A 15724-nucleotide genomic window follows, 5' to 3' on the forward strand; every position below is an offset into this window, starting at 1 on the left:
TCACCTATTTACAGGGGATGTAACTCTGTATGTAATATTATAGGAGGCGCTAAAACGTCTGTTTAACAATAAAGTGGCAATGGAAAAGAGATACTAGATGATCGTGACAAAACTCGGTACTTTTATTTTATTCAATCAGTATCAAATAATGTGTCCTTACGCGTTAAAACAGTGATCAGGTTAGTCGTTTAATAAAACAAAAGATTAATTAATAGATAATCCCGGGTTGATTGTTATTTTTACATTTCTTTTTACCTGATCAGTGGGGGTCCAGTTAATTAACTACTACTCACGGGATTAGAGGGGGTGTTACAAAGAACGACAAGATGGTATCATTCAACAATGGCCGTTGAATGGGCCATGTTTTGTTGAATTTTTTAGTAAAATAGTGACCGCTGGCCGCGTTAGAGGAGTGACCGTTGAATAAAGAGATGAAACAACAGAATTTTTACGGGAGGAATTTATCGTGACCGCTTACAAGGAGATGTCGCTGAATAGGAGTGGCTGCTCATACAGATTCTACTGTATATGATACTTATCAAACCATAAGACTTAAAGTGATTTGAAGATTTACAGAAATGCCTATAGTAAATATACTGAGCTAATTTTTGGTCTAGAACATCTAATATTATTTCTCATAAAGTAAGTTATACTGGCTTTTTACGTGTCTTGGACCTATGGTCGAAACATGTATTGTTTTTGTAAGTTTTTATTATTACTATTTTTTTTTTTTTGCCGAGCCAATTTTTTGTTTGTTTTGAACCTACTCCAAATGGCTACAATTCTTGGGGAGCCGATTTTTGAATTTCAATTTTGTTTACTTCCTGTTTCACTTTCAATGTTTGACTTTTCACTTTCTGGATGGTGACCTAACATTTCAATGACCCTTGACCTTTGTATATATGATGACACTCATGTCTACTAACAATTAATATCAAGAGAGAGAGGGATGGGGTTTAAACATCTTATCTTAAGACATATTAAATCAGACCTTTCTCAATGACTTTTTGGCTAAATTTAGATAAAGAGATGGCCATTCTTGCTCTAATAATACAAAATTCAAAAATAGATCATGAAAAATAAATCTATTAAAAACTGCAGTCATATTACTGTAGTCTGAGCGAAGTTATGAGGTACTATAGCCATGATAATATGATAATATTGTCAGTACATTTTATTTTGAGTAACATCAATATTAACCTTAAACTATTATATGGTGCAGATTATCCAATCCATCCAAATTTTCATACGATTCAATTATTTATTTGAAAGACTAAACAAATTTTGATTATTTATTTTGTTTTTAAATTCTGTATTGGACACATGAACACATTTTCAATTATAAATGTATGTCAACATTTGCTTTATCTTAAAACAAGAACAGATTATCATCAAGTAAAACAAATCAAATTCAATTTTATTTCTGTCCCAGATCAAGTAAAATATGTACAATTTATATATTTTCTAAATTGAAATGAGCAGCACTTGAAATCCCTGTACTAAAAAATTGATAATATACAAGTCTAACATTGTACATACTGTATAAAATATGTTTTAAAAGAGTGAATTACCTTTATATCTATAATACTGTTGCAGTATATTACATACATTATTTTCGTTTTGGTAGATTAGCACCATAACTAACAGAAGAGGCTCTTCGTTTGGGTCGTTTAAAAGGAGAACATCCTTCTTTTGGTCTCAGAGTTTTTCTGGCTGCTAATAATCTAAAATGATGAGAACAGTATGTGTGTGTTAGGCAGTAATAAGAAACACTAAGCCAAGCAACTCCTCGTGACAAGAATATATCTTTATAATTTCATTTTGTCTTTGTAGTTCTGATTTTCTACACTGCATAATATTTCTTCTTTCAGCGGCATTTAGCAATTGACAAACGTAATACAAAACCTTAATATGGAACACAATTACTATTTTATTTAAAGCGACGTTTCGTTGAGGGTTCTCTCAACGTTTTCAAACTGTTTAGACTGCTGATATACTTCGATGAATTTATAAACAGAGAAATAGACAACGTCTAGACATGATTGAAAGAGTTGCGATTCCAGCAGAGTTTAGCTGATTTAACCTGTATGATGTAGTTCAATGGCTGAGAAATTACGTCAATTTTAAAGTTTTTTGATTTCAGGTGACGATCTGTCAAGGACTAACAGATCATGATCCAAACTTAAGACATGTAGAATGCTGTTGTTAGGATATCTCTAAACACACCAGAACCTACCTCTGCCAAGGTTTGCGCACATATGCCTTTAACCTGGAGTTAATTGTTTGTCTATGAGTAGTTGTATGATTTTCTGGTAGTTGCCATGGTAATGACATTGTATGTGATGTTTGTGTTGAGGTAGTTGATATGGAGATAGCATCTAGATCATCTATATGTAAATCCATGCATGACGTACTCTCAACCAGAGTAAAAGAATCATCATCAACCTGTCAAATAGAATTATTTTCCTCCATACAAGAGTAACACAGCTTTTTAAGGGAGATAAACTGACAAGGAAGATTAGATGGAGTTATTTAAAGATGCATTATGAAAGATTTAGATAAAGAGCTTTACGTCGGTGATAATACAAAATCAATATATTGAAAAGTTCATTCAAATTACATAATTCAGAGCGAAGTTATCACTGTTTGAAGTTTTGACAAGATGTGACATAGGTTGTTTATTATCATACTTGTTTTATTCTATACTTAACTTCGATTCACCATTTTAAAATTAAATCATTAAATAACGACTGTGTACTAATCTGTTCAAATCTCAGCCAGAGTTGATTATCGGCTTGTCATGTGAATAAATGTCTAAATAATACTGTAGTTTATATAACATTTGTAGCCAAAATAAAGACCTACAATTAAGCTCTTACACTGCATCTTTAATGGACAAGAATGTGATAATCTTTGACCAATATATTCATTTTAAATACACAGTTGTAATCTTCCAGTCTGGAGAATCTTACATTCTAATTCATGCCAAGATACAGACATGATATCTGCTGATTCCCGTTAATATTCTTGAGTTTTTAAAACTTTACTGCCACCTCTAATTTATTGTCTTTGACAGATGTGGGGCAATATGCACTCTACACAATATTTAAATAACCATAAAGTTTCTATCTCAATCTGCATACTTATATTGACATTATTACTGGGCTATAAAAATGAATATAGATATATGACCAATAAATAAAGCTGACAATAAATGCATATAGCCTTTGGTTTCCTTCAATAGATTGTTGATATCTACCTTATTACAAGCAAACTTTGAAACTTAAAAAAAATAAAAATAAAATGCACTTCATTGCATTTCCAACCCTTATTCATAATGGGAAATAATCTCTCATACTTTCTGTTTGCATGATGTCAGGGTAAAAATTGGATACATGTTGGCTTACAATGGAAAATACCAGAATTCATTGATAAATACCATTGCTTTTCATTGCAGGAATAAAACTATAATTTCAATAACACTGTTACAAGAGTTGAGATGCTATAAAGGATCTGATAGATTACCTTGTGTGTATTTTCAATAGTATCATCTGATATAAGAGAAGGACTTGTTTCTACAGTACCAGTTTTATCTGGTGACATACATGTTGATATATTAATATCATATAATGACTGTAACTGTTGTCTAACTGGTTGTAATCTCTCTCTTAATACAGGTGAACAATCTAAACAATCATCATCTTCAAATGTAGCTTTTAATGGGGTTCCTCGTATAGTACTCTGAAATATATCTTCATCTATACAAACACTCAAAGTAAGCCAGATTGGATATCAAAATAAGCACTCTAATTTTAGTTTAAATTTTTGGCCTGAACTGTTGACCACACAAATGTTTATATCTCAGCACTGTCATCACTCCATACAAATCAACAGATAAATTGTAATCAAATTGATTTTCTACAGAGCTAAACATTGAGTCAATATGACTGATCTGTGACACTTTATAAAAAAGATTCAAAGGAATCGGAGAGACTGTCTTTTTCAGAATCCTGGTTTATTCTTACAAAATTTGGTGGATTTTTAAATATTTACCTTAGGATCATCTTTCTTTTGTTGTCGTCTATGTCTACGTAATGATTTACCACGTAATGGTATTTTATTACTACTTGGCTTTCTTAATGTTTGTCTATCAGTACATAATTTTCTATAAATAAACAAATGTTATATCATGAAAATCATCAAAAGGAGACCGGTTTTAAAACAAAACCTTCAATACTATATAATAAATAAGCTTAAAGAGTCTGTTGTGATTTGAATATACCTTTCAGTTATTTTAGACTAACATGTATTCATTACAGACCTCTCTCGAAAAAAAAATGTGTTTAGATGAAGTGGAGTAAGAAGCCACTACAACGAAATGTTGATATGAGTTTGATAAGAATTATAAATAGTACTTGAATTACCTGATAGATTTTTCTAACATGTTTATCCAATCATTAGCATTAGATTGATCATCTGAATATAGTAATAAGATTTCTTCTTTACAGGATAACTAAAACAACAAAATCAACCGTTCAAGTCATTTTTTGATAACCACTCTCATGCTTAAAAGGAGCATCACCAAAGTTGGTAAATTTGAGATAATTCACTATTGACAGTCATGCAGTTCACAATCCCAGTAGTTAGTACAAACGCTATTTGATAATTGCATAAATATACAAGCTCGACAATTATTTATAACACAACCTGGGTAAATAGCCTACTAACATCCCAAACAATTTTCTACAATCTTGTTGCTGATGTCGATCATGATCACACAATTATTTTTATCTGTACACTATTATTGCACTTTCCAACAAGTTCATATGGAAATCATCACCTATAAGGTTTACTACAATATGTAGTAAAGTGGTTCATTCTGGCACGAAAAATGTCTCAATAGTCACACATGCAAGACCTGATAATTCTTGTAAGTTGGCCATGCCTTTTTTACAAGTGAATAAATATCATTTTATAAAGAAGACAAACAGACAAACGATGATTAGACATCATGGACTATTCTTATTAGTCACAAACATTTCATTTTTATGTTTAATTATGATTTTACCAACAGGATGATTTATCAAATAATACTGAAGGGGGTGTATATGTAATGGCACAACATTGCAATAACAAATTTATATTCCACGACCTAACGTATTGTTCTTCAAATAATTGTTTTTGATAGTACTGTGTTATTATCCTACACTAATGGATTGGGGTTTGGTAGAATGGGTTAATATCTATTAGTATTAGGGGGTCAAGGGAGATAACTGGAATATTAGGACAATGACCATCACATTTTCTGTGTAGATTATTTTTCAGCGAATTAAAAGATGCTTATTATATACTTCAAGTATTCTATTAATTTTCACAATATGAGGTAGTGGTAGGGGTGCATAACACATGTGTATAATAAATACTTACACTAAACATACCACCACTGTTAGACTTCTGTACACCAGGTACAAACATTTTATCAACTTTACAATGTTTTAATGGTAAAACACAACAACAGTTATAGGATTTTTTACCACTTTCTATCAACTTAGGTTTACCATAAAGTAATATATCAGAAAATAGAAAAAACATTCTTTCGTGGGACTTTCCTCCTTTTCTTGAAACCTACCAAAATAAATATCACAATTCATAATTATAAATATTAATTTTCAGAATTAATCTATGAAGTTCTAACATCACTGTTCGAATAAATTTCCTTCATAGCACACTGTATGACATATGTCTTCATCAGCCCATATCATAACATAAACGATTGGACTCCAAATAGAGTTTAACAGTGTGTCAAACCAGCGTTTCTTTCTAATCTTTTTTGAATTCCATTTGTCATGGTTTTCTTATGTCCAAAAACAATATGTACAAGGGTGGATTTTGATTTTCTAGGTGACTAGACTCCCAAGTCAGTTCTAATCTTCTTTGAATTCCAACTGTCAAGATTTTTAATATGTGTGGGGACAATCTAGTCAACAATTCAGTTCACATATAGCTATGCACACCACCAATTTGCTTATTACTTATAAATTTGAGTTGTCAAATCGTTTGTATTATACTTATTGAAACACTTCATGTTAACTAGAAATACATGTATAAGCATGAACAAAAAAGAACTTACTTTATTCAATACCCCTTCTTTGATAAACTGACGACCTGGTGACATTAATTTGGGAGCAGAACTATCAAAACTGTTCTGGATAGATAACATCTTTTGAAAGTTCTCATGCTGTCTGACATGTTCATTAATATGAGAGGCTATTTCACCCATTTGTTTTGCAGCTTCTGTAATTCAAAATCATTTCCTTTAAGAGTCTGGCTACTAAGTCTAGGCTGACTTTTTCTTATTGAATCTTTGGCACGTCAGCAGCTAGATCAGTTTATTAATCAGTTGCAGGTGTTAAGCCAGGTGTTAATACATGATCATAATAGTACCATATAAGAAAATGACTAAAAAGACCAAATTAAATATTCAACATTTAAATAGGTTATGTAGAACCTTCTGTCTGCTACATGTGTATGGATATTTATTAATTTGGTGTCATAGCTGACTTGTTCTTGAAGCAGTAACGTTCAAAATTTCTAGTTAACTTACCGGAAATTAAATTATAATCATAATTATCAGCTGGTGTACATTGTACCAATTCTTGTAATAACATTTTATATCTGAAATAACATCAGTTTGAAAATAGTATGAGATAGATCCAAGAACAGTTTTACTCTTATGAGAGATACAGCCTGATCTACAACTTAAATAGAAGTACAGAGGATATAGACTGGCCATACAGACATCCTAGTTCATAATCAAGCACTGCCCAGGGAAATGAATGGAACAGGACCGAAAATCTTATGCAATGTGGGGTTTGGGTGGAGAGCGGGGGGATTTTGTCAGGGCTGCCACATTTCCACCTATTCTTAATCACATTTCGATTTGCCTGGGATCTTTTTGTCCCCCCATAAACAACCAGAAAGACTTGCCTCATTATCCTTGTAGGTGCTATCCCAGACAAGCGGTTATCAGTCTTGTGCCCTGGAAAAATCCTTTCCTACATTGTACACTCTGTCATAGGATATAAAATATCTCATAAGTTCAATAGTATAAAATTTTTTATCCCAAAGTCATAAAATAATATAATATATATAGAGAAGGTTCTTACAGAACTATATAATAACTTACCTAGGTACTCTTTGTATTGGTGTTATCAATAAAGATGTTAGTTTTAAACCATGTAATTCTGGGCGCTGTTCTTGATTCTGAAGATAATCTGTAAACTTGGAACTTTTTTGCAGACACTCCTGAAAATAAGATCAAACCTTATTATCTTTTTGATCTACATATAATTGTATTTTGAGTGTAACCTACTTGTAATCAGTCATTATGCATGAAAAAGTTACTTCCCAACTTCTGCTCTGTTCAACTATACTGTACTACATTTTCCCCATAATTAGAAAACCTGACTCTTTATTTATCTTTAAAATAAAAATAAATACTAACACACAATCTTTGTATCTGTGGAAGTAAATTATTGAAAAAACCTTTACCATGTGTACAAGTATAACTCACCTGTAATGTTGACATAGCTTGTTCATGATTATTGGCATATGTAGAATAGAGTTTGAGATATGGTCCAAGTTGATGAAAGGCCTGTCCTATTGTTGACTGATTCATCTGTTCCAATAACTTCTGATTGACTTCAATAAGTTGTTCTAAATTACTGAATATTCTAGCATGGGCAGAGTCAGATATTATACAAGCATATTGAAGTGGAAAATAGAAATACTGAAACATTAAAATAAAACTAAACAATACTCTTTCATATTTTATACCGCTTAAAAACATTATAAAAAATGAGGGACATATTGGCAAAGTAGGTTTATACCTCATATTTCTGTATTCATTCAGCTCGGTCGGAGCAGAAAAGTAACATGTTAAACCCCATTTCATTTTCAGTCTATAGATAAAGCAATTGTCGACACAGAAAGCCCCAAATCTATTGAATATGTTAAACACAATTTCATTACATTTACAAGAGGGGCCAAAATTAAAAGTTTATATTACTAACCCTGTGTATTAAATCTAACTGATGAAGATAAGCTTTCTCAGTTTCAAATAATTCTTTAGTCACTTTTTTCCTTCGTCTTTCTCTTTTAGCATCTTCTAGAGCAGCTACATCCAATGGACTTGATGCAAACAGCACATCATCCATGTCATCTCTATCCCTTCCTTCTGTTAAAACTGCAAATTACATAACTTAAAGATGCAGTGTAGCAAAAGGTGTTATTTAGATTAAGAGTTGGATGATGTGGTATATTTTGGATATTGTGATATTTGAAAAATTATAACACAATATTCTATAAAAATATCTAACACAAATAAAGAAAATAAAATAAAAACAAGCCAACAGTGAGGCTGATGTCACCCGCCAAATCCCAAAAGAAACAGATGACACATATTAATAAAATATACTTTCCCAGAAAAGTATGGCAATTTTGGTATATATGGAATGGACAGTAGAAACATTCAATCTTACTAGAACAAGCCAACAGTGAGGCTGATGTCCCCCGCCGAAATCCCAAAATACATAGATTACACATATTAATTAATAGCACATTTGTTTTTTTTAAAAGTATGGAGTAATCAAACTATACATCACTCTCTATCAGATAGAATCAAGACTATCTTGTCCCAAAACATTGACCAATGAAATTAATTAGCTCTGCTTAGCTGAGCTTTGAACATCTATATCAAGTTTAAACATTCTATCTCAATTAAAAGCAGAGTTGTTATGTTCCAAGGTCTTGACCAATCAAATTGCTTATTGCTCCTTAGCCTAAGCAGAAAATTTGCACCATCAACTTAGTCAAGGTAATGATATAATGAATCTATCGCCGGAGTTTCATCACTCTCACTTCATTATAACCAAAGTTATCGTGCCCCAAATTGCTTATCTCTGCTTACCCTAAGCAGACAATGTTCATCATCGAACTCCATCACGGCATTCACCTAATGAACACCTACACCAAGTTTGAACATTCTACCTCAATTAGGAGGAGAGTTATTGTGTTCCAAAGTCTCAACAAAGCAAATTGCTTATCGCTCTGCTTACCCTCAGCACAAAATATTCATTATCGAACTTAGTCAAGGTATTGATGTAATAAAGCTATATATCAAGTGTACTCACTCTCACTTAATTAGAACTAAAGTTATCGTGTCCCAAAACATCAACCAATCAAATTGCTAATCTCTGCTTACCCCAAGCAGAAAATTCTCATCTTCTAACTCAAACAAGGCATTGACCTAATTAACACTTACACCAAGTTTGAACATTCTAGCTCAATTAGAAGGAGAGTTATTGTGTTCCAAAGTCTTGACCAATCAAATTGCTTATCGCTCTGCTTACCCTGAGCAGAACATCCTCATTATCGAACATAGTCAAGGTTTTGATGTAATGAAACTGTACACCAAGTTTCATCACTCTCACTTAATTAAAGTTATCATGTCCCAAAGCATCAACCAATCAAATTGCTTATCTCTGCTTACCCTAAGCAGAAAATGCTCATCTTTGAACTCCATCAAGGTATTGACCTAATAAACACCTACACCAAGTTTAAACATTCTAGCTCAATTAGAAGGAGTGTTATTGTGTCCCAAAAAGTGTGACGGACGGACGGACAAACAGACAGATGGATGAACCCATTTTAATAGTCCCCTTGTTTTTTTTCGAAAGACAAGGAAAAACACCCATGGAGCGCTAACACGTCAAAAATGTAAGGGTTTCCCTAATTGGCAGCCCTGATGATAAGGAATGTCTGGTCATGTGATGTCAAAGGTAGCATGCAAGGATTGTCGGACCTCCCAGTGTTAGTGAGCGCATGATGTATATGGTGATAAACTTGATGAAGAGCTTAAATGAACAATAGTTTCTGAGATAAAAACCACGGAAAAAGATGTGGGAAGGGAATTTAATTAGGCTTCGGTATGTATCATAAATGGACAGCGATTAAAGACAACATCGTCTTGTATATGCAATGAATTCTCCTTCAGTTTCGCACCTGTTGCTAGGTAGCGAGTCAGCCAAGTCATGTAACACAAACATGACTTCTTTTAAAAAAACTTTTTATAGCAGGGGGTATTCCCTCGCAAAAACAATGTTTTGAGAAGGATTTGAAGCAAAAATTTGATAGATTAAGTACCGGTAGGTTGAATATGTTTTTAGTCCAAATATATCATCAAATCACCCAGTCTGTACGTGGGAAGGTCTTCAATTGCACATTTATCTTTTTCAAAAGTATCGAGCAATCAGACTGATTATCTATACTTAAGTCTTAGCATAAAATGTGCACAATCAAACTCAGTCAAGGTTTTGAAGTACCTGGTAGTGAAACTACACACTAAGTTTCATCACTCTCTATCAGTTAGAATCAAAGTTATCTTGTCCCAAAGCATTGAGTTGACCAATCAAATTGCTTATATAAATTTCGAAATGATCAGATAATAAATGTAGTCTGTAGAATGTTCGCAAGAAATTGTGGATGATGGATGGAGGCGATGGCAATATATGACAATATTTCCATGTGGGCATATAGAAAGGTTCAATCGAGATCAATTCATTGTAAATGAGTATATAAGTCTGAAATTGGATAGGGTTCTTCTTCACCACCAAATCAACAAACCCTTTAAATCTGAAGACAAACAGGCAAGAATTGTAGTGTGTAAAAAAACATTTGATGGTGACAATATACTTTACATGTAGGCGTATAAAAACATACAGATAGATACCTTTTAAACGACTTCGACCAGACAACATATTCTTCAAATACTCTTTGTGAAATCCTACACACCTACAAATAAACACAAATATACATGTACATAGCCATGCAGTTAGTATACCTTCAGCAGCAGCATATTGAACGAATTGATATGCAAGTCTGAATTTTGATAAAGATTCCTGCTTAAGACTAACCGAACAATCCAAGCAATCTGAAAAATAATCTCAAAATCTCTGATTAGTAGAGCATTTACAAGATTTCAGTGACAGGGACAGACAGCAACTCAGAAACAAATAACTGTTCACCCGGCAGTCCACTATGGGAACGTACATGTAGCAAAAAACAGGGGCGATGACCATATACAACCAAATTCGAATGTGGGCGTATAAAAATGATAAAATAATAATAAAAAAACTGTTTAGAAGGGATGAAGCAGGCGTAAACGACTCATTCAGTTTGGACTGTTCCCATATTTCACCGAACATAATTGATTAGAAATTACAATTTTTAAAAAAAAATTGAACATAAATCACTTTATATACACTCATATTACATTAATATGTGCTTTTAAACCCATTTATGCTTCCAAAAAATAGAGCCATAGGCCCTTTAACAACAGAAAGAGAGCCTAGCATATATATGAATGATTACTATTAATAGTAAGTCATATAATTAATACATGTATTTCATTCACTCAAAAAACAAACAAACCTGGGGCTGTTGGTTGATCTGACTACTTTTTTCATTTGGTTGATCTGACTACTTTTTTCATTCATCTTTTCATTTGTTTTTCTTCTCTTCCTTTTAGTCTTAGGTTTGTATGTGGATTATGGGTTAAGTTAGTGCCCATTAACTTGGCATTTCTGATATTATCTTTGTGAAAAGAGAGCCGCCTAAAAAAGTAGTCAGATCAGCCAACAATGCCATAATCCCACTATGAAAATGTTTGATATCAAGAATAGTTTGGGAAAATGTAATATAGAACTATGTGGGATAGGGATGTTTTAATACAGAGAGTGAGGACAATCTAGAAATGGTTCCACTATATAAGTATTACCACGGCTACAAATTGAAGCTAAGGACAATCTATTCTATATCATAACGAAGACATAATCCTTATAAGACATACTCACATATAGGATTAGGATAGAAAAGAAGTAGATTTCACAAATTAAAAACACTAGTTATTATGGATATATTAATTATATATATATATAATAAAAAAACAACAACATAATTCCAATAGAAAAGGGTGGCGTCCGCCCCCTCCCCCCCCCACACATACACCTGTATGGGCGCCTGCTGTCATCAGTTCTTCAGTTCTTGTGAAAGACGGATTAGGCCAGAGAGTAAGTTAGTGTGTGATGTCACGAAAGTTGAAATGAAGTACTACTGTCTGAGTCTTGGTAAATTTTAAACGGATTTCTTCGATTATGAACAAACTACTTAACTTTGGTTATTATAAACTTACCTGTGTGTTTGTAATGAACTCCCGTTCGATAAAATCCATTGCACAACTAATTATCACAACGATGAAAACAAGTTCTCTCTTGAAAAATTGAAATATCACAAACTTTTCCCAGAGAAAAATACCAATATGGAAGATGGTTACGTCACTCTGCGGAAGATATCATCTGTATTAGGGGTGACAGCATGATAGGAAATTCAAGTACAATTACGACAAGAATCCATGACCACTCGGACCAAAGACCACTCGGTTCAAGACCAGTCGGACCAACTGATAGACCACTCAGCCCAAACAAATAGACTACTCGGACCATACAAAAAGACTATTCGGCCCAACAGAAAGACGACTCGGACCAATAATAAAGTGTTGTTTTAATAAATTGATAATTGCGTTTGTTTTAATATGATTACTCGAACCAATAATAAAGTGTTATTTTAATAAATTGATAATTGTGTTTATTTTAATATGACTACTCGAACCAATAATAAAGTGTTATTTAAATAAATTGCTAATTGTGTGTGTTTTAATATGACTACTCGAACTAATAATAACGTGTTGTTTGAATAAATTGATAATTGTATTCCAAATCGCAAAATATCGAGAACCACACTTGTAGTCACGTTTAAAAAGGGGCATATAAACGTCCGGTCTTCGTATTATTATGTGCTGTTTATATTAACGCATCAAGGGCGGATAACTTGAAAACGTGTCTCCCCCCCCCCCCATATATAGTAACCCAGGGGTTAGTGGGGTAGAACGGAATGAAACCACTGGGGATACCGCGAATGTGGAAAAAGTAAAATTAGGCTATCAGACAAGAACAGTATACCCGTATATGTAGAAACTGTCAAAAGTCTGGACATACCGAGTCTCATTGCAAGAGTAAAGAAAAATTAGATTGATATTTTTTTTGGGCACCATTATTAATTAATTTTAAAACTAATCGTTGATTTATTTTCCGTACACAAAATTGAACCAAACAACTCTAAATATAAGAATTCCGTATAAGAATTATTTGCTTTTTTGTATTGTGATTTAATAATAAATAAATAGCATATTGTCTAGCCTTATAATATAATTTAATTGGTCCGACTGGTCTTGTTTTGGTCCGACTGGTCTTAGTCCGAGTAGTCTTTGGTCCGAGTGGTCTGGATACCTACGACAATTGGCATTGAGTTTGAGCGTTCGCACACATAACTACCCGCATTCCTGTATTTAGTTACCGTCTTTTACATTCTAGTAAAATCTCTGCAAATTTTATAGCTTTACTTTTTGAAATATTTTGTTCTAATTATTTGATTAGCGACTCGGATGGGATTATTTACTTTTGAACACGCATGCCGCACAAACACAACTATACATTCGTTTTACGGGCTTTATCACACTTCGGTCAAAACTGTCGAATCGAGAATTAATGTTCCGCTTCTTACGGGGGTCATACGGGCTTAGTAGCATTATATACCCACCCAATAGACACGCTGAGGGCTGCCGCAACACGCTTAAAGATGTTACTGAAGCGGTTATTATTCGATCGAAAGAATGCGTATAAAATTAAAAATACACTCAGAGAATTCGGAGGTAAGCTTCATGATCCTTGTTAAATTATTTATAACATAAAGAAGATAGGATATTTATAGTTTATACATGACTTTATTTTTACGAGTATCCGTGCAATCAGTGATATTTTAATTGTGAAGAAAATTTGATAGACTGGCGATCAATGGTTTCCATATAAATCTCCTATGTAATTGCCTTCAATTGATATTTTTCGTCGCCCAAACCCATATACGATCAAAATGATCGCGCTGTCAAACTATCTTTCAATGTTAACCAACCCCCGCAACAGGTATATTGGATTCGACCAATACGTCACGAAGACATTGTTGACATCGACTCTGTCGAAATTACAAGTAAATTTTCAAATTTTTCAAGAGAGAACTTGTTCTCATCGTTGTGATAATTAGTTGTGCAATGGATTTTATCGAACGGGAGTTCATTACAAACACACAAGTAAGTTTAAAATAACCAAAGTTAAGTAGTTTGTTCATTATCGAAGAAATCCGTTTAAAATTTACGATGGTTCACACAGTAGTAGGACGGAGGTCATGACCAGGAAATTCGTAGCTCTCAGTCTCAATCAGTAAATCGTCAATAGGTCTAGAAACATACATGTGCCAATAACAATAATACATAGTGTGCCTATTTTGACATATTACCTTATTATTTAAAAAAATTATGCAAGGCCTGTATATTTCTCTATTTTCATTTTCGAGCACCTGTTTTGAATTATATTTACTTCAAATGTGGCGCCCTCTGTAAATATGACTTACTCTCGAAGCCAAAAACCTTATCGATGAACATTGCTACCAGCGCGTGTAACGAAGTTAATTTTATACAGATAGATCTATCAACCGAATCAGAGTATGAAATAATTAACTAAATTTGGATCAATTTACAAAAGGCATGTAAATACAATGCGTACTTAAAATCATTTGGATTTGAGTCTTTGTCACAAAGCCGTCTTGATGGCTAAATCTATTTCTCAAGGCCAACTTAAAGGGACAATAACACTCGATGTGTTAGTGTCCTACCTGTTGTGTAAATTATCCATTAAATTCTATTTTACTCGTCCAGAGTAAATCCAAGTAACATTTGAAAAGCTTTACGTCAGGCTTTTTAAATCATTTAGTTGAATTTTTCCAATTTTTTAAATTAGGTGTGTTAAGTCTAAGATGAAATTTATATCATCAATTAATTGGAATATTGTAAAATACACAGTACACTTTGTTGACCAGAATACAGATTGGGATATATTATTCAGTTACAACAAGAGTGGTATTGAGCCTTTAAGATGTAAATTAGGGCACGTGATTGTTGGCGAGATTGTAGGTTAATGTTAGGGTAAGCGTTAGGGCTAGGGTAAGGGTTGGGATCAGCGCTAGCCCTGTTTCTATCTCGTGACCTTTGATCAAACTTGAAGTTGGCCTTATAGATCTATTATTAACCTAATCAATTTTGGGAGACTGAAACCGTGTTTGAACCAGGCCATTTTTTAATCTTCAAAGTGAGGGGGCATGATATTGTTCATTTAGAGGGTTAAAATTTCAAAATATTCGCGGGGGAGGGCCCCTGGATCTCTCGCAAGCCCGGGGAGAGAGCCCCCCCCCCCTCCCATCTTGCAAAAACTCCGGATTCGAACGAGACGAGATTCACGGGACACTAAGTCTTAAAGTCTGTCATGTACATAATTGTAATGTCCCAGAACCTCCACATTTTGGGTTTAGTACTTTAGTGACAGATCAAAAGTTCTGTTAGATTTCCGAGAGATTTTTATTTAGATTTAAAAATGTGAAGGCCCTCACATTTTGAGTTGAGTACAAGATCAAAAGTTCCGTTGATTTCTGAGAGATAATTTGTATTCGATATGGCCCATTTTACACCAAAAATAATCTGTAGGCCTACTTTATGTAATGACTA

At 33.4% G+C, this 15724-nt stretch overlaps 1 protein-coding gene across 1 annotated transcript; it reads right to left on the minus strand.

Moving 5' to 3' along the window:
• Positions 1-680: 680 nt before the first annotated feature.
• On the minus strand, positions 681-14555 carry LOC126824147 (rho guanine nucleotide exchange factor 39). The gene is made up of 13 exons (XM_050553321.2): positions 14464-14555; positions 10790-10851; positions 8073-8245; positions 7574-7789; positions 7187-7305; positions 6605-6675; positions 6131-6294; positions 5428-5625; positions 4425-4513; positions 4054-4165; positions 3526-3741; positions 2237-2445; positions 681-1724 (listed from the first exon to the last, which is right to left on the minus strand). Exons 2-13 carry the CDS (start codon positions 10815-10817, stop codon positions 1610-1612), a joined length of 1710 nt encoding a protein of 569 aa, XP_050409278.1. The 5' UTR covers positions 10818-10851; positions 14464-14555; the 3' UTR covers positions 681-1609.
• Positions 14556-15724: the final 1169 nt, after the last annotated feature.

Source organism: Patella vulgata, chromosome 6, assembly GCF_932274485.2.
Source record: "Patella vulgata chromosome 6, xgPatVulg1.2, whole genome shotgun sequence".
NCBI classification, from domain to species: domain Eukaryota; kingdom Metazoa; phylum Mollusca; class Gastropoda; family Patellidae; genus Patella; species Patella vulgata.